Genomic DNA, 23,461 nt, shown 5'->3' with positions numbered 1-23,461 from the left:
TAACTGGAAACCCTACCCGCTGAGCCCTGGTCTCCCATCTTGCTGGTGTTATAATGGTAGACAAAAATGACAGAGAAGTAAAATGGCATGTGTGGGGAACAAAGATGCAACCAGAAATCATGGGTTCTTGATGAAGAAGCTGTTCTCATACCTTGTGTGAATTAGGTAGCAAGGGGATCCAGGAGCTGTGCTGAGGGGGATACAGTGAACAAGGCCTAGAGTACCCACAAAGGTACCAGGATAGTGGAAGCAGAGAAAGCAAGTTCATGTGCAAGCCTCAGATGCTGCAACAGTAAAAACAGTGGACAGAGGTGCAGAGTGTTTGGGGTACTCTAGAGCAGCAATAATGGACAAAGTACCTGTAGTGGGAAAACCTCTCCACTTGACCTAGCCAGCCAGCATGACCAGTAAATGGATCCCAGAAGTAAAGCACTTCAATCCCTAATGTCCTGGTGGAGAACGAAGGGAAACATGGAAGGATGAGGTCACCCAAGCAGCAAAGGCCAAGAAAAGTAACCAGAGAGAGGTAGGCAAGGGCATACGCTGTGCTTGGGGTTTGGAGCTGGCCCAGGAGGCAACAGTTGTGCAGACAGGCTATGATGGGTGTCAGGTCAAGTTCAGGCCAGGTTGTGCGATTCCCAATACTCAGGTTTAAGTGAAGCAATTTTTAAATGGAAAAGGAAAAAGTTGTAAGTCTGGCTGGGTGAAAGACAGTGGTTATGAATGGCATCCTCTGGCACCACGTGGCCAGTCAGACTGGTGCTTTCAACTGTCTGGTGTGCTCAGCCAAGACCTAAGACAGAGTATGGGAAGTTCTGCAGTCCTGGTGGGGTTCGTGGTGGGCCTCCTACTGCCTGCTCTAACCAATCAACAACCCACAGCAGGCTCTCACAGGTGGGAAGCCTCATAACAAGAAGCCCAGACCTGAGGGACAGGAAAGAGGCTTTTCCTCCACAGATGTTCTCAGCCAAATATTTTCATCAAAACTTCAAAGTGTGCACAAACACTGGCATCCTTCAGTCCAGCAGAGCTGTTGAGCCCTCCCTTCAGCAGGGAAGTTGAACAAAAGGCACCACAGGCATTCTGGCACTGGGAACCGTGATGCTGAAGGCTTGTCCAGGGTCTGAGTGCTTCGATCCAGGTGGGAAGGGATCTTCCCCAAGGACATAAGCCACAGTGACCAAGCCCTGGCTGACTGGTTGCCATACGTTTTCCTTCACAGAGGAGGAACAAGGTTAGAGAAGTTAAAGGACTTGTTCAAACACTACTCTTTACTACCTCTCAAAATCAATAAGGCAGGGAGTTAGAAGCTAGAGACGGAGAAGGCGAATTTGAACCCAGCTCCAATGAAGTCAAAGAGACCTAGATACCTGCTCTCTGTGGCCTCACCCATGCCGCCACTTCTTCCTAAGCAGGAAAGACAGGGGGCAAGACATGGCAATTCCCACATTTTCTCTGCCTGGGATGCTGGCAGCTAGCATGAGGCTGAGCCCTTTGGGTTTCCACATGAACTACACAGCTCCAGGAAGTCCCTTCTTTCCCTGGAACCAGCAGGTTATGCCACACCTGGGTTAACAATTCTTTATTAGGAGTCAGGTTCTGAACAAGGTAGAAAGCAGCAGCAAGAGGAGTTCAGGTAGCAGGATGAGGAGGGGAACACCAAGCCTGGCTAGCTGGGCCACTGCCAGAGATCAAATGGGAGCCCTGGGATGGAAGGGATCTGGGGCAGGGGGGCTGGGGTCAGTCTACAGGAGAGGACACAGATCAGCGGATGGTGTATCGTACATAGGGGACCTCAACATCCTCGCCGCTCTCATCGTTACAGCACAGCTCAAGCACCAGTGCTCGGACATGGCGGCCAAGCTTTCGTTTCGACACACGGCTTACAATCTCGGTCATCCTGGGGACGAGGGAGCAGAGGATCAGGGAAGCAAAAGGTAAGTGAGGAGGGGCAGGTAGCTGGGGGCAGTGAGCAGCAGTGGGACAGCTGCAAGTTGAGGCTCCCCACCACCCAACTCACGGCTGATCCAATCGTTCCTTGAGCTTGGCGGCTGGCATGAAGAAAGAGTAGAGCATAGACACGCCCTGGGACAGCATAGTGATCTCCAACTTATGTTCCGTCTGGAAGAGGAGGAGGACAGCAGTGTCACAGGGGTGGACAGGCCAGTCAGTCACCTGCACACTCCACCCCCAGGTGGGGTGAGAGTCAGAAAGGGCTCTCACCTTGAAGTAGTCGAGGAACTGTTTGAGGGTCATCTCCTCACCGTTAGGCTGCAAACCCTGTACCTCAAAGCGATCCCACAACGTCCACTCTTGGTTATAGTACTGTGGGGGAAAGGAGCAGTCTATGGAATGGGGGCCACCAGGATACCAAACCCCATCAGTCTCCCCCTCACTCATGCAGACATGCTAAGTCAGACCACAAGCCTCTTTTGTCCAAAACGTTCTCGTGGCTTTTGTCTGGCCTCGAGTAAGCAGTGAAACCCTTATGATAATGGAGACAAGGCCTTATATCATGGACTCCTATTCTCTTCTGCTCATTTCCTATCCCCTCATCCTCTCCCACACTCTGCTCTAATGACTTCTTCCTCAAACAGGCCAGGCACACTCCTACCTCAGTACCCTTGCAGACACTGGTCCCTCTCTCTGGAATGCCTTTCTGGCAAGGCCTGGCCTGTCTTCTCACCTCCTCCAAGTCTAGATTCACATGTCATCTTCTCCTTAAGGCCATTCCTGACTATCCCACATTTAAAATCCTAAATCCATCCCCTTGCCCCCTGGTATTTCCAAGTTCTCCTTATCTTGTTTTTTTGGAGGTTCCAAAATCATTTAGTGTATTACTCTATTTCAGGAATATAACCGTAGCACCTGTAAGAGTACCTGGCACACAGTAGGTGCTCAATAAATATTTGAGTGCATAAAGGAAGCACGTAAAAGCACTGAGCATATTAAGCACTCAATAAATGTTGGGTGCTACTATTGTACAGTTATTAATCATAATCTAATATTCAAATATCTTTTCTGAGGGCTTCCACAGTCAGAATCAGACACCTACTTAACACATAGAAGGTACTTAAAAACACATGGTAAGTGAATAAATGAACAAGGGTGTACACGAAGGAAAGAGGTACACATTGACAGAGACCCTCTCCTGGTAACAGACTATGAAGCAAACTAGAGCCAGCTCTACAGAGAAACACCCCACCCACAAACCCACTTCCTAATGCAGACCCTCACCTGGTGACGAGGTGCCGCGAGGGGCTCGGAGAAGCCAAAAAAGGGCAGGGCCAAGTTAAGGAAACCATTCTTGTAGGAGTTGAGCTGTCGGTGCCCCTGCACCACCTTGTACAGCTCTAAACACACAAGGCCAACAACGGCTGCTGTGGTTGTGGCAATGGCTGGGATGATCTTTCCTGCAATCAGCTTGCTCTGTGAGGCAGCAGAGATCAAGGAAGGTGGAAGTTAAGAGTAGAAGAGGCTGAGTCTAAAGAAGGGATGAAATGTGGGCAAATCCAGCCTGGGAGGGGGTGGAACGCTGGGTCTGGGTTTGCCTCACCTTGTGCCGGTCTGCAGGGGGAATGTCATAGTTCTCTGCCCGAAGGTTGGATGCGGCCACGATGAAATCCATATGGAAGTTGGTGTCATCATCCTTTTAGGAGTGAGACGTTAAGGGTGGAGAGTGGGGAGACAATAGGAGAGAATCAGAGGAAGAGGATTCCTGGCCTCTGGGGGCACAAGTATCCTCCACTACCATTACCTGCTGGGCTCTCAGATCACAAAGGCATGGCTGGGAACATCTATTCGTTCAGGGCCACGTAGCAGGCCCATTATCCAATCCCACAAAGGCCTGGGGCTGCCTCCCGATCCCCAGAAGCCTGTTTTGTCCAGCTCACCCATGCTTAGCCCATCCCCACTGCCTGCTGGGGCCCCCACCCAGCACCTTCTCAAAGTCGATAGGGTACATTTTGAACCCAGGGAGCTTTTCGGGACTGGGCAGTGTGGCCTTGAGCTCTTCCAGACGGCTGTCATCTGCAGGGAGAGAGGGACACCGTCAACACTTTAGACCCAAGGCCAGGGTCTGAGGTAGAAACAAGTGGGGCAAAAGGTGTTTAGGGAGACAAAGGATTTGAAAAGGAAAGACATCCTGGGAGAGACGAGGGACAATGGCAAGAAACATTGCAGGACAACAGAGTACAAACCTGAAGAAGATTGGGGCGGGAGGGGTGCGGTGTGGAATATCAAGAGAGGTAAGAGAGGTATCTCTAAGAGACTAAGGAACTGAAACAAAGACATTAGGAGAAAGTGGAGATTGACAGGTAAGGATGGGAGAGCTGTAGATCTCAGGGAGAATGATGCAGAGAGGTGGAGACACATGGAGGATACAGGGGAAAAGTGCAGGGGAAGATATACAGAGAGGAAGTTGGGAAAAGTATGCAGATGTGGTAAGATGGGAGGACAGAAGATACAAAAAAGTAGAGAATAGGGGCATATATAGAGGATGAGATAGGTGAGAAGACTGTATATACCCTATATATACTCTACATACACTGTGTCTGCATGTATACCCACACACACACACAGTGTTTATACACATTTTACATGTACCTTGTGCATGTTTTATATGTTTTATACGTATAGAAATACATGTGCATGTATATGAGGAAAAAGATGAAGGAAATATGAGTGACATGCAGAAGTAGAAAAATATACAGAGAGGAACATGAAGGGTAGATATTTGGGAAGAAGATGGAAGACATGGGAGAAAATAAAAACAGCCACATTCATTCATCGTGTATGGCTGCTTTGGGGCTTCAACTGCAGAGATCATTAGCTGCAGACACTATATTGTCTAAAAGAGTCAACTGTTTGGCCCTCCACCCAATAGAGAACATGAGCTGGGGGAGAGAGATGGGGAACTGGGGTGGAAGTATGAAGAGTGGGATGAGGAAAACTATGTGGAGGGCAACATCACGGTGAAGACACACACGGAGGAACATGGGGGTGAGAAGATGGGGACAGTTACCCAAGGAGCAAGACCACTGCTGGAAATCACACCCTCCAAATAAACAAATCAAGAAGGAAGTCTCAGGACAGGGTTGCACAGCAGTGCCAGGGGCAGAGAACTGGTGAGGAGGCTGCACTGGGCAGAGGACCAGTGGGGTAGTAACTCCTGGCAGGGGGGCCAAACATCCTCACCCACAGAGGCATTGGCGCTCTGCAGCTCCTGGTCAGAGACATGGATCTTGACTCCAGACTTGGGGGTGAACTCAGGCACCTGCACCGACTGTAGGAGCGTGGCCACAGCAGCTCGGTCCTGAGAGCCTGTCAGCCCGTAGGTCTGGGCGAACAGGTTGGCAGCAGCTATCACGTAGTCCAGATGGAGGGGCTGGGAAAAGGCAGGGCCCAGAAGGGTGAGCACGTCTGCCCTCACCTGGCGAGTCTCGGCCTCCTTCCCTCCCACCCACTCTCCACCTGACCCTAGGAGACCCCAAGGAGGAGACTTACGTTGCTGACATCAAAGGTGAGCGGGTGTGGACAGCGTTTGGGCCCAGACCAGAATGGAGCTCCTGAGCTTGTGAGCTAAAGTGGAAAGATTTTTGAGGAACAGGATCTAAAACTGGAGGCCTCTCTAGCAACCCTAACTTCTCACCTGGGCCTTGGTGTGCCCTATTCACTAGCCCTGGCTGGGCACGCACGGCAGGAGATGGAGTCAATCATGAACAACCCAGACTGTAAGGGTCCTTTGAATGGAATTTCTGATGCCAGGGTGAACTAGGGGTGTTGCTGAAAAAACTCCTGGCACTCACTCTGTGCAAGACACAGCCACTTAACAAACTCTTATGAACTGCAGGTACTGTACTGAGTTAATATTAACAAATACCAAGAAATCCTCACAAGAACCCTCATGAGGTAATTATTACCACCTCTACTTTACTGACAAGGAAAATGAAGTACAGAGAGAAGCTATGTGACTTGCCCAAGTGCAAATGGTGCTGGGAGTTGAACCCCAACTGATTTCCTGAGATCTTAACTCCAAGATTCCTCCTCTATGATCACTACAGTCCTAGGAGGTAGATGAGTCATCCCACCCCACAGTTAAGGGAAACAAAAATGAAAGTCTCTTGCTGGAAGGAAAGTAGATGGCAAAAATAGGTCAAGTTTAATCATTTTTCTGAGACTCCTCACACCTTGGGGCATGTGCCACAGCTGGACTAATCCCCAGGAGGAGCCAGAGAACTCACAGCAGGCTTCCATTACAGAAAAAAACGCATTCTGCCAAGTGGACTTGGCAAGTGGGCATTACCTGATCAGGAGGGAAGTTGTGTAGCAGCTGCCGGATGTTGTTAGAGTACTGGGTGTGCCAGTGGTGGCAGGCCCAGGTCACACAGTCAGCCCAGGTCTGTGGCCGCTGCAGCACGAGACTGCGCTGCACAGCCTCCAGCACCTCCAGGGGTTGGGTGCCCGCCAGTCGCAAGGTCCGCTCCACAAACTTGGGGTCTCTATCAGGAATTGGGGGGGTCAAAGGGGCAGGATTACACAGCGGCCTCAGGAGTGGGCTCCAGGGCAACCTCACTTTCTCCACAGAAAGCTAGTCCTGACCCCCAATGGAATGAGGCCCAAGCCTCATTCACAGATTCATTTGAGAAGTGTGCCTGTGCTGGGTGTCACAGCAGTGAGGAAAGCAGCCAGGATGCCTTAACTGGCGGGCAGGGGGTGGGCTGAGGGGGCATTTGGTTACTTACGTGAGGTATTGGTTGACGTTTTCTGCCGGCTGCTTGAAGAGGCCTTCGAACTCATCTCTAGCCCACTACAGACAGAGCAAACATTACAGGAGGTGATGGTGGACAAAACGGACTTCTGCAAGCGTTTAGAAAGAGCATCAGTGAACAAATCCAATGGGAAGAACATAGCTGCTCTGGGAGAAGGTAAGCCCCCCTACCTTCCCCACTTCTTGACCCCCTAACACCTCAACTAAAAAACCAATGAACTTGACCTGGACAACGGTTACACTAGTGAATGTGTGGAAAAAAAAATTAAGATCTGTATACCTTACTTGAAATATGTCATGCCTCAATAAAAAAAAGTTCAGTTATGTATATTTTAAAATTAACAAATAAAAGAAAAAAGAAAATTCAGACCAAACCCAACAATAGTTTCTATATAGGCCCTGAAAATTCAGCAGCAAACTGGACAGAGGCTCTGCCCTCTGAGGGGGTTTGGAGGACACAGATGTGCTTTACAGCAACCCTGTGAGGTATACACCACTGTCAACTCCATTTCATGAGACAGAGAAGCTAAGTCCAAGGTCACTCAAGGCCTAGTGACACTGTGGCAGGTGCACAAATATAAACACACCCAGCCTGGAACTACAGAGGTGGAAGGCAAAGTGATGGAGGAAACTTTTTTTCTCTATTTTGTTCCCATATCCCATACTTCTACTAAACATTCTGAATGGTCTGCTTTCAAAGACTGCAGTAAGAATCATCTGATAGCACAATGGTTATCCTGAGGTTCTGATTTGAGGCCTAGATGCTGGATAACCTAGATATGTTCATTTTGTAAAAACCTCCAGGCAGATAATACGTGCACTGCTTGTATTATGTATGTATATGCATCATACCAACAAAATCATCCTGGAAAACCAGCTGCTACACCCATTTGGAGCAATAGCAGGGGACACATGAATATGGACTGAGTGTTAGAGACAAATAAGTAACCAGGAGAGACAGTAAGAATTACCACTAACGTTGTTCTACATGAAGGTGGTGTTTTGGCTAGATGCGGCAGTTCTCACCTGGGAGTGATTCTGCCCCCAGGGGACACCCAGCAATGTCTGAAGACATTTTTAGTTGTCACAAACAGAAGGGGGTACCACTGGCATCTAGTGGATAGAAGTCAGGAATTGTGCTCAACATCCTATGGTGCTCAGGATGCCCACATGACAAAGAAATATCGGACCCCAACTGTTACCAGTGCTGAGGTTGAGACCCTGTTGTGTGGGAATATAGCCTCCCTTTGAAGAAGTATAGGGAGTGAAGCATTGTGATGTCCACAGTACACATGAATCTAAGAAAATGTGGCAAAACATTAACAAATGTTAAATTTAAAGAGTATTTAAGTGTTCCTCATACTATTCTTTGTATTTTGTCTAAATGTTGAAAATTTTCCCAAAAGAGAGAAATAAATGGATCATTCTAGCAATATAGGCTGCAATCTATACAGTCCATGGAATTCTCCAGGCCAGAATATTGGCGTGGGTAGCTTTTCCCTTCTCCAGGGGATCTTCCCAACCCAGGGATCAAACCCAGGTCTCCCACATTGCAGGTGGATTCTTTACCAGCTGAGCCACAAGGGAAGCCCAACAATATTGGAGTGGGTAGCCTATCCCTTCTCCAGCAGATATTCCTGACCCAGGAATCAAACCAGGGTCTCCTGCATTCCAGGTGAATTCTTTACCAACTGATCTATCAGGGAAGCCCTAAATGTTGAAAATTTTCCCAAAAAAGAGAGAAAGAAATGGATCATTCTAGCAATCTAGGCTACAAGATAGGAAGTGAGAGAGAAAGGTTTAGAGAAAAAGCAGAGGGGCCAGTAGCCATGAGGCCAAGGTGCCTGCTCCCTGCTCTCTCCCGCTAATGCTGATCACCTGCAGGGTGTGCTCGATGGCGTTGGGGAAGTTCTTCAGTGTGCAGATGGGGATGGACTTTTCAGGTGGGTCCTGGCTGGAGCTGTAAGATTCTGTTAGGAAGGGGATCACCACCTGCACGTTGCCCTTGGTGCCCAGTGTCCCCGACTCCAGCAGTGGCTTACGGTAGTACACGCAGCGGCGGTCCATGTACATGCCTGGGGATGGGGGTGGGGTCACAACATAATGTGAGTGGCAAGATGGAACATTAGGAGGCAGGAAGACAGACACCTCCAAAACATACACAAACACACACACATACACATGTGCACGCATACACTAACTTGGCAACTTGGCCCCTGACCTTCTCACCCGCCTCCAAACTCACGGGCATCCACATTATCCAGGGCATTGGTCACACCATCCAGGTTTTGGAAGAAATCGTCATCATAGATGCGCTCAGTGTCAGGACCTACACGGTTCTGGTGACTTGTCACTTGAATATGAGGATTCATCTGGCGCACAGCTGCAGCGGCTGTGTCAGACTTTAATTTCTAGGCGGGGTGAGAGTAGGAATGGGGGAACAAAACTCAGTTATTCATGTGTGCAGCCAGAGAGCCTCTACCGAGCTGTCCTCCGGAAGGTTGACAGATTTAATGCTGTGAAGAACTAGGCCCTGAGTTCAGGAGGCTCCCTGGTTTGGCAGGAGACACAGTTCATGACAGTACCACAGGGCTAGGGCGGGGACAGATATGTCAGGGGTTCGGTGGAAAGGGAAGCAGTGGACAGGCATAGACTGGAGACAACAGGCCAGCCATCTGTCCTTCTGCCTACCCAACATCCATTGTTCTTTCAGGTAATGGCACCTAGGCTGGGGAACATTCCCCCCAAACAAAACAATCTTAGCATACAGACAAGAAGTTTGAGTCAGGTCATATCCTTCCTCTGCTGAAAACCCTCCCTTTCTCCCACCTCCACTGAAGGTAAGATGACTTGGTCCCCATTTCCTCCAGCTTATCTCCTACTCCCCTCCCATCTCAGGATCTTGGCCTGAGTGGTTGAGGAACTCTACTCCCTCACGCCCTCAAAGTTGGCAGAGATGAGCCCTTCCTCAACCACATAGCAAAACTGCAAACTGATCTCACTGGCCTGCCCACTTCCCTCATCTTGCTGTTGTTCTTTCCTCTGCACAGCACTTACCAAGAACGCTGAGTATAAACTTCATTATTGTACTGTGTTTATTCTTTACTCTCTGTCCCCACCCCACCAAATCTGTGTCCTTGGTGTACTGCAAGTACCTACAACAGTACCTACCTGGATAACTACTTGGTAAATAAATGAATGAACAAAAGGGGAGTCGATCCTGGCCATGCAATGATGCTGTTCCCCACAGAAGGCTTACTAGCTAGATCCCCGTATAACCTAGCTTCTATCTGTGCAGAGAAAAGTGAACCTAGCACAAGTGCTCTCCTAGGAAAAAGGCCTCCTGGCCACGCTGGGCCTTGGCGGCAGTCTGGAAACCTGGATTTCAAGCGAGTTCTTGCCATTCCCCACCTGGTAAAGGCTACTCACTGTGCCTAGGCTGCTTATGCAAACCCTATGGTTTAGGCCGAACTCCTGCTCTCCTTCTAGGAGTCTGGAATTTGGGGATGTTCCCAGAAGAGAGTGCCTACATGACCAGCCCACAGTAAAATCCTTGGGTACTGGGTCTCTTACAAGCTTCCCTGATTGGCAACATTTCAAATGTGTTGTTGCAACTCGCTACTAGGGGAATTACACTTGTTCTGTGCAACTCCACTGGGAGAGAGTCTTGGAAACTTGTGCCTTGTCTCCCCAAGACTTCACCCCATGAGCCAACTTCTCTTTGCTGATTTTGTTATGCATTCTTTCACTGGAAGAATGGCTATGACTATATGCTGAGTCCTGTGAGTCCCCCTAGTGAATCACTGAACTTGGGACCTCCGACACGCTGTCCCAAGCAGCATTCATAAGAGGTCAAGGAAAAAGAAAACAGGAGATGAAAAACGGTGGATTCGATGGAAGGGTACTCAGCATTCACTGAATGAGTGACAGAAACTGAGGGAGAGCTGAAGGAAAGAAAAAGGCAGTAAAGCCCCCTTTCCAGGAAGAATGGGAACAAAACAAGAGGAAAACAAGATGACAAAGTACCACCTCCACCCCCCACCACACTCACAGTGACATCCCAGGGCCGGAACAGAAACTGTCTGTTCAGATTTGACTTCTCAATGGTGTCCATGTCTGTGACAACAATTTCTCCATCTTCTGCACAGCCCAGCCCAATCATGGCAAAGTTCTTGAGCAGTTCACAGCCAATGGCCCCTGCGCCCACCTAGAAGACAACCAAGAAGAGACACAGAGTGTCTGGGTCAGGGTGATGCAGGTCAGCGTGAAGTCACTCATCACTCTGTACTCACTCCCCTGAAGACAGCAAGAGAGGGGTGTCTAGTGCCACATCCTTAAGTGCCAGGGCTGTGAAAGTAATCCAGTCATCTGAGAGTGGAGGCACAGATGGGGGAAAAAGAAGGACATACCAGGCTTTCCCAAGATAAAAAAAAAAAAAATGGCAAAAGTCACGTGATACAGATGCAAGAACCAAACGACACTCCCTTAAGTGGCAGGAGACCCCATAACAGGTAGCCAGAGGCCAGGGGATATGAAGGAAGCAGGTGTCCCAGCGATCACTCACCAGGAAGTACTTCTGCTTGCCCAACCTCTCCTGCAGGTCTGAGCCAAATACAGCCACCTGCCCATCATAACGGTTTTGGCGCTGAGGAATGCAAAGGGAGAAAGGTCAGAGAGCAGCGTCACCAGAAATGCCCCCATGTCACCTCCCCCAGGGCCCTACTCACATACCGGGAGGCACTTGTCCTCCGTGAGAGCCTCTTTGTCCTCAGGGAGACACTCAAGGGCATCAAAGTACAGCCACTGCATGATGGGCATAAACTTCCCAGAGCAAGCCTGGAGATTGGGCAGGAGAGGGGAAGTAATCAGTGCTTACCTGGGGCCTCATGAAGATGGGACAAGTGATAGAGGCAGGGAGGTGCCTGGCCTACCCCAACCCTGCCCTTTTCCACCTATGCTGACCTTCATGACTTCCTGGGCAGCAAGGCCCCCAATGAAGGCATTTATGGGAGCCAGGTCCCCAGCAGCCACATATGCTAGCTTCCGGATGAGGTCCTCATCCAGGCTGTCCTGCTGCACTGTGGGCAGGGATCGAGTGTTCACAGCCTGGGCTATGGTAACCAGCTCTGCTGCATCCTCCTAGTGGGGCCAAAGGAACCAAGAGCGCACCTGTTAGGTCACTGTGTGGGGGGCAAGAGGTGTAGGTAGACAGGCAGAGTGGGCCTGCAGTGCCAAGGTCATCTGCCCTGGCTTGGCTCATCCACACCCACCTCATTGTGGGGCCGAGGGGACCGGCCATGCTGAGCACAGAACTGGTGCAGGGCCTGGAAGCCAATGTGCAGCTGGGCAGGGTGGGAATACTTGGCGAAGTCTGTCATCACAAAGTCAGGCTTTGCTAGGGAGGCTGGCAAGGATTTCTGTGGGAAGCGGGGCATCAGAATCAGACGAGAAGAATTGAGAACTGTGAGATGCCCAGCCCCCACAGCCCCCTGCCCCCCACACTCACAAAGCTGATCTTCTTGGGTACTTTGACCTGGCTGACGATGCCTCCGCGGATGTAGTCAGAGAAGTTGGAGGTGTCACAGATGCTAAAGGTGTAAGGACCTAGGGTAGACAGGGAAGCTGTCAGGACACCCTCTCCCCCTAAAAACCTAAAACAACCACCTACGAGATGAGGGAAAATCCATTCCTGACCCAGCTCAGACATCGGGAATAATCTCCTCTCCATCCTGAGTTCCAGTTGAACTTCAGAAACCATCTCCCCTCTACCCCAGACCCAGCGCCCATGGGACCCCATGTCTCTGACCCCAAGTCTACAATGGAAGATGTTTTCTGCTCCCTGTCTGAATCAGCTCAGACACAAGTGGATCCTCTTTGTTCAAACACCAGAGACCTCGTCTTCCCTCAGCACAGACATCAGGGGCCTATTCTACAAACAGCTCAAACACAAGACAGCACTTCTCCCCCACACCCTGCTGAGTAGACCCTAGGAGACTCTATCTCTGGCTCATCTCAGACACTCAGGATGTGTCTCCACTTACACAGAGTCCAGGGAAATGCCTCCTATCTCCCCTGGTTCCCCGCTGGCCCTAGCTCACCCAGGACTTTGATTTCCATGGGCTGACTTCCATTGAGTTCAATCATGCCCTGTACTTCCGAAAAGGAGACGAAGTCGCCACTCTCAAAGCCATGCCGGGCCTCATCCAGACAGGTAACCACACCGGGGTTGTCCTGGTTGAAGGAGGAGTACCTCAGAGGCAGGCCCAGGGTACTGGGAGCAGACAGGAAGGCCTGTGACCACCCATCCGCCTGCCAGGACCCAAGGCTGGCCTCCTCACCTTGGTGACCATAGATACCATAGCACTGAGTGGCTGCTCCCCATTGGAATCAGTGAGGATCATTTCCTCTCCAAAGTCACAGAAAAGCTGCCTGTAGAGGGAGGCAACAGGGCTGATGCCTGAGTCCCACGCGCACTGAGACTGCACGTGTCCCTCAAGATGCAGTGAGTATTTGCTGAGCAAATTCAGCCCATCACTGCTGGGAATCAGACTGTGCTCATGCTATGTGGGGCAAGGTAAACACACAGCATCCAAAACCCAAAGGCCTAAGGGGGGCTGAGGGCAGTCAGAGCTTGGGGGTCTTTTCTTGGGCAAGGCAGGGGTATGGGTGGAAAAGGGCAGGGGCACTCACCCGAACAGGCCCCGGGTGTCTGCCACCACCAGCTTGATGCCATGGCTGTGACAGAACTCACCCACCCGCAGCTGATCCTCCAGGGGGCTGTTAGTAAGGACCACCACCTGTGGAGAGATGGAAGCTCAGGCGAGGGCCCAGCACCAAGGTGAAGGGTAAAGGGAGCAATCATGGAAGGCTGGTAGGAGGGCTCACAGGGTCCTTAAGGCTTTTCTGGTTCAGCTCTCTATCACAAATAGAAAGAATCTACCACGTATCAGATTCAGCCCAAGCAAAACTCATGAAAGGAAATGTGAATCCCTAGACTATGGCAGGCAAGGTAAAGAGGCAACTGGGAGGACAGTCTAGCTAACAGCTGACTCCTTCATTTGCCAACACCCACTGCTGCCTGTTTACAGCCCTGCCATGCCCTGGGAGACACAGAAGTAAAACTTTGTCCTCAGCCAAAGCCTGAGCTCACTCCTACCACACCCACTTGCTCCCAATTCTTAAAACACCTGCTCAGCCATGATCCTTGGGTCTCTGCTCTCTGCCTGAACGCCTACCCATTCCCATCAGGGTGAGCTCCCATGGCTACAGCAGGGTTCAGCTCCAGTGTCCTGGCTCGAAGGGACTCCCTAGGGTAGAATTTCAGCTCCCACAGCTCCTCTTTGTAGCCCAGAGTTTTTATTTAACCAACAACCAGCTGCTAGTCCACAGCCCTCACAAAACCTTTATCAAGTCAGCATTACTACCATTCCCATGTCTGCAGACAGACAAAGGCAGGAACAGGAGACTCCATGACCGGCCCGAGATTACACAAATACAATGAGAGACTCGTGCCAAGGCAGTTTGGCTCCAGTCTGTGCACATAACCACTATGCCTTCCCGTCTGCTGGCTCACATATTCCTCCTAAAGAGGCAGGCCCAGGGTCTAAAGCCTGCTCGCATTCCCTCGCTGCAGCCTTAGTGTGAAACTTGGCACACAGGCTAGCCCATTAAATGTTTATCAAATGAATAAACCAGAGCTGGGCTCTGAGAGAACTGGGCAGGAGGCCGGGTGATGGCCCACGGTACCTGGAAGTCACTGAGAAAGTCCTCCACAAGGGGCCCGGTGTAGGCACTGACAGGCACGTAGCTGTTGAGCTCAGCGAGGCGGGGCTGGGAGACCTCAGCTCGGTTTTTTCCTATGTCTTCTTCCCGCAGGTAGAACTGAAAAGGGGAGTGTAGGAAGAAGTGAACTGGCTGTGTAGCCTGGAGGGCTGGGGCCTTGGCAAAGAAGGGGGATGGGAATAGGAACCTGCGAGGAGAGGTCGGCCCACTGGGCAGTGCCCTGGTCATGCAGGGTGACAGCCTTGACCCCACCAAGGATGATGTTCTTGGCAATCTCCACGCCCAGGCCCCGAAGGCCTGATACCAGTACGCTGGAGGTCTGGAGTCGCTTCATTGCCTCATGGCCCAACACATACCTGCCAGGTTAGAGGGTGTCACAGGTCAGGGTCACACCCTCCTGACCCTATCCACTCAAGAGCCCCCTCCCGCCTCACAGTCCAACTTTGGCCCCACTCACAGCTGCCGGGAGTAAAGGCCTTCATCTATGTCTGAGTCACTGCCATTCTTCGCCATTCCCTAGAAACGGAGGGGAAGACTAGGTTCAAGGAGATGTGCAGAAGGAGGGACAGGACAGACAGGACAGGGATACAGAAGATGTTCCCACCCACCACCCCGCCTGCCAGTCTCTAGGAAGAACACACTCACGTTAGTTGGCACCAAGGGCACTTCGGACAATACGGAGTGGGCAGGGGAACAGTTAGAACCCGGCTTTGGATCAGGCCCGGACACGCGACGTTTCTTGGACAGCGGCGAGCTGGACATCTGGAGAGCATAAAAGAAATCAGAAGCGAGCCTGGGGTACAGGGGTGTTCTTGCTGGTTAGTGATGACTGGTGGGTGGAAAGGGAAGATGTAAGGGCTAATATCCCCATTTTACAGAAGAGGAGACAGGTACAGAGGGGTTAGGTGACTTGCCCAGGGTCACATAGCTGTAAGAGCTAAGATCTGAACCCAGCTGGTCTGGCTTGCAATCCATGCTGCTGACCACCAGGCCATTCACTTTTATCCCCAGCCCAGAATAATGAGGGAGAGACTCCAATCCTATGGGGGGAAAGGAGTGAAGAGAATGTACTTGTGGGGGAGTCAGAGGAAGGATGTATCTTCAGGTCAGACATTGCCACTCCTCACCAGATATCATTTAACCCTTATGGGCTTGGTTCCCTTGCCTGGAAAACACAAGTGAGAATACCACTTACCTACCCCATGGAGTTGTTGAAGTGATGAGATATAACACAGGCCAGAGAGCCTGGCCTAGAGCAGGGAGGGAGGCAATAGCAAGGAGCCAATTTCCTCCCCCTTAATCCCAACGACAGGGGTTAGGGAGGGAAATGTGGCTTGGACATCCACCAGGGTGGCATGATGGCCAAGCGATATTATGCTGAGAACTCAGCTCCCAGAGGGGTTCCAAGAAGAGTTTCACAAAGTCCAATCCCCTCCCCACCACCTCCAGCTCTGGGAGGGGAAAACACCCAGAGCCAATAAAAAAAGCTGCAGAGAGAGAGAGGAAATACACACTTTCCAAGCCTTGTCCCTGTGTGGAGTCCTTTAAACAGGTCAACAATGATAAATGAATATTTATTAGGAGTCCTCCCTGTGCCAGATGTCAAACTAAGCACTTTATGAGCTATGCCTCACTTTGTCCTCAGGGCACCTCTGTGGGGTTTGGACTACTATCAGTAAGACCCCCCCCACAACTCACACTGGAAGAAAAAAATCCACTCAGGGACTTTGGAGACTTGACTGAGGTCCTCACAAGGAGAGTGGCCAAGCTGGAATCATACTAGGATCTGCTGACCCTGGAAGCCCAGGCTGCCTCCCAACATTATGGTGTTTCATCCACTCAACGGTCTTGACCCTGCGAGGCAGGGCTGAGTGTCCTTGCCAACAAATGGAAAAACCTGAGCTCATGAGGACTAGGTCCCAGAGACAGAATAATGCAGCCTGCTGTGAAAGTGAGATCTTGGAGCGAGGGGGTGACTGGACCCAGAGGCTGGAGATGACAGGACTCTGAATCTTCTCCTCACCCCCAATGCACCTCTAAGCCTCTGCTCTCCTACACTGAGCCCAATCAATGACACCCAATCACACCAAGTACCCCAACTGTACCTAAGAGGCCACCTTGGCACTTGTCACATGCTACCACTAAGCAAGATGACAAGAGCACCCTACCATCTACTAGGAGCTTACTGCCCATCAATCTTTGGGTAAAGGGCTTTGTCTAGTTCTAACAATGCTCACAAACCAAATAACCTTATACTTTGCCACAAATAAGAAAACAAGGGCTCAGAAAACTCCAGTCACTTGCCCAGCATCATGCAGCTGGCGTTAGACTGTTTGCCAAAAACCTCCTGGGGGAACAGAGTCAGGACCCAGCTTGGGGCACAGTCCACAGGGCTGACAGATGAGAGGTGAGGGAGGGGTACCCAGGAGGCAGGAGGCTGGCTCCAGTCCAAGACACCCAGCTGAACTGCTGGGAATGCCAAGAACCAACCTAGGTAGAAGAGGCTTGGTGAGTTAGTTGGGGGACCAAGCCAAATTCCATTTTCCATGACTGACTTCCTGAGACAGAGTAGGGGGCTCATTTCCTTTGAGCCCTTTTTTTCCCCCAAAGCAGGGACAAATGGAAATACCCTCAAGGGGCTGCTAGGGAGGTTAAAAAAGTCAAAGTCTGTGGTCAGAACTCAGCGACTTAAGCTCCTCCCCAGACACCTGCAGAGAGGCCTCCATTACTTAGTTATATCCTTGCCTTGCCACTGATTTGGTTGTTGAGCACACACCATATCCCTGCACCTGAAATTAGAGATAGTCCAAGGCCAGAGAGATCTCTGCTGTCTAGATACTTTGACATCTGGATCCCTAGTGCTGGCAGTGAGGGTTTAAGCAGGTTTCAGCAGATGGTCTGAGAGAGGACTTCAACTGCAGAGATTTGCAACAGGCCAGTCTCAGGGCAAGCAGAAAGGGGTCTGAGGCAGAAACCCCAGAGCAGATCTAAAGATCCTCCACCCCGAGTATAAAATCAATACCTTTTCTCTCTCAACACATGCTCAGGCCCCAATTAGGACACATATACTACCAAATGTTCAGCAAACCTGAATGAGGACTCAGAGAGCTTCAGAGCTTGCCTGAGATCTCCAAACTGCTGATTTTGATGCCTGAGCATTCTCTACCACCCAAACCAGAGATGGTTTGATGTAGGAGCCCTGGAGCAGGCTCGAGAGCAGGCAACCACAGGGTCAAGTCATCAGCACAGGGAGAAGGTAGGGCACAGGATCCTGGGGCCTGTCAAGCCTCCTAAGAGGGATTAACTGAGAAATCCCTAGGAATATAAAAGCAAAGCATCAGGAAGCGGTTGCCTGAGCCTCTGGAGGGTCAGAGGGAGACAGGAAAGGGGATGTTAGAAGTCTGGGGGGGGGCGGGATGGACAGCCAGGGTGTGACTGGGCAAGATTGTTAAGACTCAAATCCGGGTCTTTGGAAAAGAAGCTTTTAGGAAAAGGCGGAGAAATTGCACTGGAGGCCCCAGTGGCTACACAGGGAATGGATGGGGGCTTCTGGGGCCCAAGGAGGTTTCAAGAAGATGATGGGGTCTGGGGGCAGGGGTGCTCTCCATCAGGAGGATGCTGGGGCCCTGGGGGTCTACACTGGTGGCAGAGGGAAATCTTTGACCAAAATTAACAGGGACTTGCAGGGAGAAAGGTGTTTCTGACCTTGATGTCAGGAGATCCAGGAGGCTACGAGGGTGGATGCTGAGGCCCAGGGTGGGGTTGTGGAGGGATTTCTAATGGAGCACAGAAGCTTCGTGTTGATCTCTGATTGGTACATGCTAGGTACTGCAACTGCTCTGAGGAGTGGAAAGGGGAGGTTGAGCCCAGACAGTTCTGGCCCTAAAGATTTCAGTAAGCAGGGTTTCTCTGATCAATTATGTGGAAGCCCATGGAGGCTCTGAGAGTCGATGCTGAGGGGGTTTTCTACTCTGATGGAGAACAACCAGACCTGTTGTGGGAAGGGACAACTGACCATGATGTTGGGGTCCTACGAAGCTGAAACCCTGAATGAAGATGCTGGGATCCTGGAAGGCTCTGAGGGCCGATTCTGAGGCCTGATGCAAGGTTAAGCGATCTGTGAGAGAAGCTAGAACCCTGGCTGGCTGTTGAAGGCAGAGGTTGAGTGAAGGGTGGGATTTGAGAGGCAAGTCTCTGATGCAAGGGGCCGGGAGCCAATAGGGTCTGCAAGGAGAGAGGCTGGCAGAGAGATCTCTGATGGAGGAATATGTGTCCAAGCAGTTCCTCCCTGGTGTCTGGTCCCCTGGGAAGCTCTGAGGGAAGATACTGGGGGTTAGGAGTGTCTGATGGGGGCGATGTTGAGGCCCGCAAAGGATAGTGTAAAGAGAATACTGGGACCACAAGAAAAAAGGAATCATTCTCTTAAAATAAAGGAAGTCTTTAAGGACAGATTCTAGGAATGAAAACAGTTTCTAAAGGTGAATGCTGAAGTGGACCTCTGAATAAAAATGCTGGCCCAGAAGGGTTTCAGAGGGAAGATGCTAGAGCCAAGGTGGGTTGGGAGACCTCTGGGATGTGGAGGAGTGGTCTCTGACATTGAGGCCAAGTACAAATAGCCCTTTACAGGGTCTAGACTCCTTGAAAGCTCTAAGGGCAGACTGTGTGTGCGCGCGCGTGTGCATGTGCGTGTGGAGGGTGGTTCTGAAGGAAGATGCTAGAGAAGGTTAAATGAAACCAAATGGGACCCTCCCTGAGGTTTGGCCCCTCTTGGAAGCTGCGAGGACAAATTCTGAGGAACGAAGGGTGAATGAAGAAAGATTCTGGGGGTAGGTCTTTAATGACATACACTGGTAGGAGGCTTTGACCAGGAATGTCGATCCCCTTTAACTCTCCATTGCTGACTGGGGGAAGTTCCGATCTGCCATGCAAGATGCAGGACAGGGCCAGGTCCCTGATTAGGAATGCTGGCTGAGTCTCTAATAGCAGATTCTGGAGGTCTGAGCCTAAGGTCAGATTTTGGAGCCCGAGGGACTGGGCTGGTCCCAGATGGGGAATATCGGCCCCGCCCAAAATGTACCCCCCACTTCTCTTCAACGATTTCTCCATCCGAGTCATCACCACCCGCCCCGACATTAGCTTGGCCCAGCGCCGGCCCAACACTATCCAATCCCGAAACCCCTGCCCCGGCCAAGGCGCTGAGAAAGGCCGTTTGTTACCAATGCCGGTTCCCCGGGTCGCGCCGCCGCCAACTCCTCTAGGAGCCGAAGCCAAGCCCGGCCGCCACCCTCCTCCTCCTTCTCCTCCTCCTCCCCGCCGCCTGGGCCGCCTAGAATCGCCGCCGCCGACTTCTCCTCCCCGGGTCGTAATGGTTCTGCTTGTCCCTGCCACCTCCTTCACCTCCGCCGCCGCCGACACAAGATGGCGGCCGCGGAGCCCCAGGCCGGAACAAAACCTTGGGCCCCACCCCCCAGAAACCCGGATGTAGGCAGGCCGCGCCCATTAATGAATCATGTATGATGAGCCCAGTTTGTAACTCATTCGAAGGGGAATACCACCATCTGGTGGCTACTCTGTCAGTAACTAGGCAAACAGGTAAACGACATAGAGGGCACGCCCGTGAAACGTGAATAATGAATATATTGTTACAGCCAGGCTGCCATGGAAACCCAGAAAGGCCACCAAAGACACACTTCCTGATCGTGAATTATGCATGAGGCCGGGTGGCTGGTTGACTAACACCCTGCAACCAGAAAGCCAATGTTAAAACATGGAAGCCACACCCCAATGCTTATGAATAATGAATAATCTTGCTGCAGCTTGGAAGCCAAGGAGACTGAGGCCACATCTCATGAATAATGCACAAGGGGGGGGCAAGGACAAAAGAGACAGGTCCGCCCACTGCTGCATCTAATACCCTGTAAGCATGGAAATAGGGCTAACACAAGAAAACACTCTCACCTGGCTCATGAATAATGAATAGTGATACTGCAGCAGCCCAACCTGGACTCAGAGAGGTCAAGAAAGGTCCCACCCAGTTACTCATGAATTATCCATGAGGCTGGATGGACAGAAATACTCCAGACAGCCTTGCACAGCAAGTAAGGATTATGGTATTCCAGCCAAGGCAACATGGTCACCGCTTCCTGTTCATGAATAATGAAAGATGCTGCAGAGCCGCAGGGGAAACCCAGGGGGAAGTGGAGCTGCCTCCTCCCCACCGTTAACCAACTGCACGTGAACCAGAGCTGCTTTGGTCCAACCAAATCCAGGTTTACTACCTGCCTTTGGTAGTTGCCTCAGTTTCTACAACTGTAAAATGGGGATAGTAGTAGAACCCACCGGAGAAGGCAATGGCACCCCACTCTAGTACTCTTGCCTGGAAAATTCCCATGGACGGAGGAGCCTGGTGGGCTACAGTCCATGGGGTTGCTAAGAGTCGGACGACTGAGCGACTTCACTTTCACTTTTCCCTTTCATGCACTGGAGAAGGAAACGGCAACCCACTCCAGTATTCTTGCCTGGAGAATCCCAGGGACGGCGGAGCCTGGTGGGCTGCCGTCTATGGGGTCGCACAGAGTCGGACACGACTGAAGCGACTTAGCAGCAGCAGCAGCAGCAGCAGTAGAACCCACCTACATCATAAAGGCAAAATGTGTCACTATGAAACCAGAGAGTATAAACTATGAAATGAGCTCAGAGCAGTGCTGGCATAGAGCACTGTTACATTTTTAAAGTATTATATATTAATGCAAAGGTAATATGTAAGTATAATATTTTGTATTGATATAAAATTAGTTATGGGTGAGGGTATACCCAGACACCAGAGAAACCCCCAACTTGGGGCATTATCTAAAAAATAATGCCTTGAAACACCCTTCCAGATTTACATTGTAAAACAGAGCACTAAGTCCACCAATGTCCGTTAAATAGGTAGCACAGACTACCAGGTCACCAGAGATACAACTGTATACTAAAGCCCCAGGCACACGATAAACAACCACTACATTTCTATTTAATAATAATAGATCACATTAACCGTTCGCCTGCTATGTGGTGGTTCCTTTGGTGAGTCCTTTCCATGCATTGTGCCACTTGTCTCAGGAATGCAGAGCAGGGAATCAGTTCCTTCTTGGCCTTCAGGTCTCAGGTCAAAGGAGACCTCCTGAGTTCTCAAATCCTCACAAAAATCACTTCCACCCATGGATGACTAGCTTTGTGACCTGGGACCAGACACTTCTCTGGGTTACTGTTTCCCCACCCATAAAATGAGAACAATAGTAACCTACCTTGTGATGAAGTTTAAATGAATAAACATGTAGAAAGGGCTCAGAACAGTGCCTGGCCACCTGGTGCTATATGACTAACAGTAGTAGAAGTACCAGTGAATTGGGTGGGTGGGAGAGAGACATTATGGTATTTAAGACTACAGACTCTCGAACTAGACTAACTGGGTTTGAATCCTGGCTCAGCCACTCACTAACTGTGAGTAACCTTAGGCAAATTACTTAGCCTCCTGGTGTCCCAGTTTCCTCATCTATAAAGTGGGACGATAATAACCTACCTCCCAGGGTTGTTGTGGGGATTAAATGGTCTAATAAAGCTGCTAAATGAATGAAAACTAACCTGATCACCATTATGCTCAGACTCATTTTTTCAAGTTCACAGATCTGCCAAAGATCACACAGCTGGCAAGGATCGATGTGACTTGAATCTAGAGTCTTTGTTGATAATCTGGGATTATCGGGCAGCAAAGAATGAACAATGCGCGAGGCCTCATCCCTTCGCGAGACGCAGAACTTAAATCCTGAAACCTCTAAGGAAAAGATAACAGTGGATCGTGCCGATGAAGCCCTAAAAGCTACGCTCCTCATGAATTATGCACAATGCCCCTAGAAAAGCCACAGAAAACTCGGGCCGCCACTCACCTTTTTACGCTTTTGCAGTGTGATCTAAATTTGCCTGGCAGACTGCAAGGCGCCCCTTTCAGCACGCCCCTTAAGCACGATGAACCGCCCCCTTGTGAATAATTCACAAGCTGATACTTCCGACGAACCAGGTGCGAAAAGGGCCAAAATGGTCTTCCTCAACAGTCCGTCTCCTCATGCATAGCGAATAAAGCCACGGCAAAGGTAAGCCGGTGACACTCTGTCCTCTCGGGAAGAGCCTAGCATGCTAGGTTCCAGCGTCCTTTCTACAGCCTGGGCTGGAGGCTCCTCTTCCTAAAACAACATGTGGGCCCCAATGTGTCCGGTCTCTCAGCCTTTAATACCCAAGCGCGGTGAGACATCATAATAGAAGCAGAGGTCACAAAGGCCATTAGATACCTCCACATGCCACGTCGGTCCCGCCTGTTCCCACCGTCACCACGACCCTTCCTGAATCAAGCCCTCCCCAAATTCCGCCTTGAGTTCAGGAACCTTAAACTTTGCCTCTCCCCTTGGGAAGCACACCGAATCCTACCCTATGGACAAGAGTATTCATACACGGATCCTAAGGGTCGCCCCAAACATACCCCTAAACCCGGTCTCTAATGGGTATAAACCCTGCCTCTGAGGGCCGCTCCTTAAAACAGACCTCAAAGTCCCACCCCGGAGTCCCTAACGCCACTTGCTAAGGGTCCCCACAAAAACAGCCACCTCTAAATGCCACACCGTGCTCAGAGCTCCCAAATATGCCCCTTCAAGGATCCCCGAAATTGAGCCCCCTCCCTCGAATGCTGTCCAGGGGGCTGGGGGGACCGTGATCCAGCTCACCCCCTGTGCCGGGCGGAAGCCTCGCCTTCCTGCTGGAGATGAGTCGAAGCCAAGGGGCAACGGAAGAGCAAATCACCTCAGTCGTAGAAGAGCCAGAGTTTGCGCGGAGCTCGGAAGCGCGGGGCCCCAGAGGGCCCCCGGTTTGGGATGTACCACA

General features: G+C 50.9%; 1 protein-coding gene across 16 annotated transcripts; it reads right to left on the bottom strand.

Moving 5' to 3' along the window:
- Positions 1–1,567: 1,567 nt before the first annotated feature.
- On the bottom strand, positions 1,568–23,409 carry UBA1 (ubiquitin like modifier activating enzyme 1). Of its 16 annotated transcripts, none has more exons than XM_081567142.1 (28): positions 23,305–23,409; positions 22,477–22,770; positions 20,928–21,183; positions 15,197–15,313; positions 15,009–15,067; positions 14,739–14,907; positions 14,516–14,650; positions 13,460–13,566; positions 13,108–13,198; positions 12,868–13,000; positions 12,276–12,373; positions 12,040–12,186; positions 11,732–11,908; positions 11,501–11,605; positions 11,334–11,414; positions 10,821–10,976; positions 9,015–9,180; positions 8,648–8,844; positions 6,744–6,808; positions 6,305–6,500; positions 5,506–5,580; positions 5,197–5,386; positions 3,941–4,029; positions 3,557–3,649; positions 3,238–3,429; positions 2,224–2,325; positions 2,021–2,121; positions 1,568–1,900 (listed from the first exon to the last, which is right to left on the bottom strand). In XM_081567142.1, the coding sequence occupies exons 3-28, from the start codon at positions 20,940–20,942 to the stop codon at positions 1,765–1,767; spliced, it is 3,192 nt and encodes a 1,063-aa protein (XP_081423268.1). In that variant the 5' UTR covers positions 20,943–21,183; positions 22,477–22,770; positions 23,305–23,409; the 3' UTR covers positions 1,568–1,764. The 16 variants fall into 16 exon arrangements, with proteins under 16 accessions (XP_081423268.1, XP_081423275.1, XP_081423276.1 ...); XM_081567149.1 differs by lacking the exon at positions 20,928–21,183 and adding an exon at positions 15,623–15,716; XM_081567150.1 differs by lacking the exon at positions 23,305–23,409 and adding an exon at positions 15,623–15,716 and having other exon boundaries at positions 22,477–22,791.
- Positions 23,410–23,461: the final 52 nt, after the last annotated feature.

Source organism: Giraffa tippelskirchi, chromosome X (genome assembly GCF_054371585.1).
Source record: "Giraffa tippelskirchi isolate mGirTip1 chromosome X, T2T-mGirTip1v1.2.pri, whole genome shotgun sequence".
Classification (NCBI taxonomy): domain Eukaryota; kingdom Metazoa; phylum Chordata; class Mammalia; order Artiodactyla; family Giraffidae; genus Giraffa; species Giraffa tippelskirchi.
The sequence above is the reverse complement of the archived record's forward strand: the minus strand, read 5'-3'. Positions and strand labels throughout refer to the sequence as shown.

Coding starts and splice junctions, on each gene's coding strand:
- UBA1 (XM_081567142.1), bottom strand. Junction 3,430..3,556: donor CCCCTGCAGACCGGCACAAG/GTGAGGCAAACC, acceptor GCTGCCTCACAG/AGCAAGCTGATTGCAGGAAA. Junction 2,326..3,237: donor TCGCGGCACCTCGTCACCAG/GTGAGGGTCTGC, acceptor TTTCCCCCACAG/TACTATAACCAAGAGTGGAC.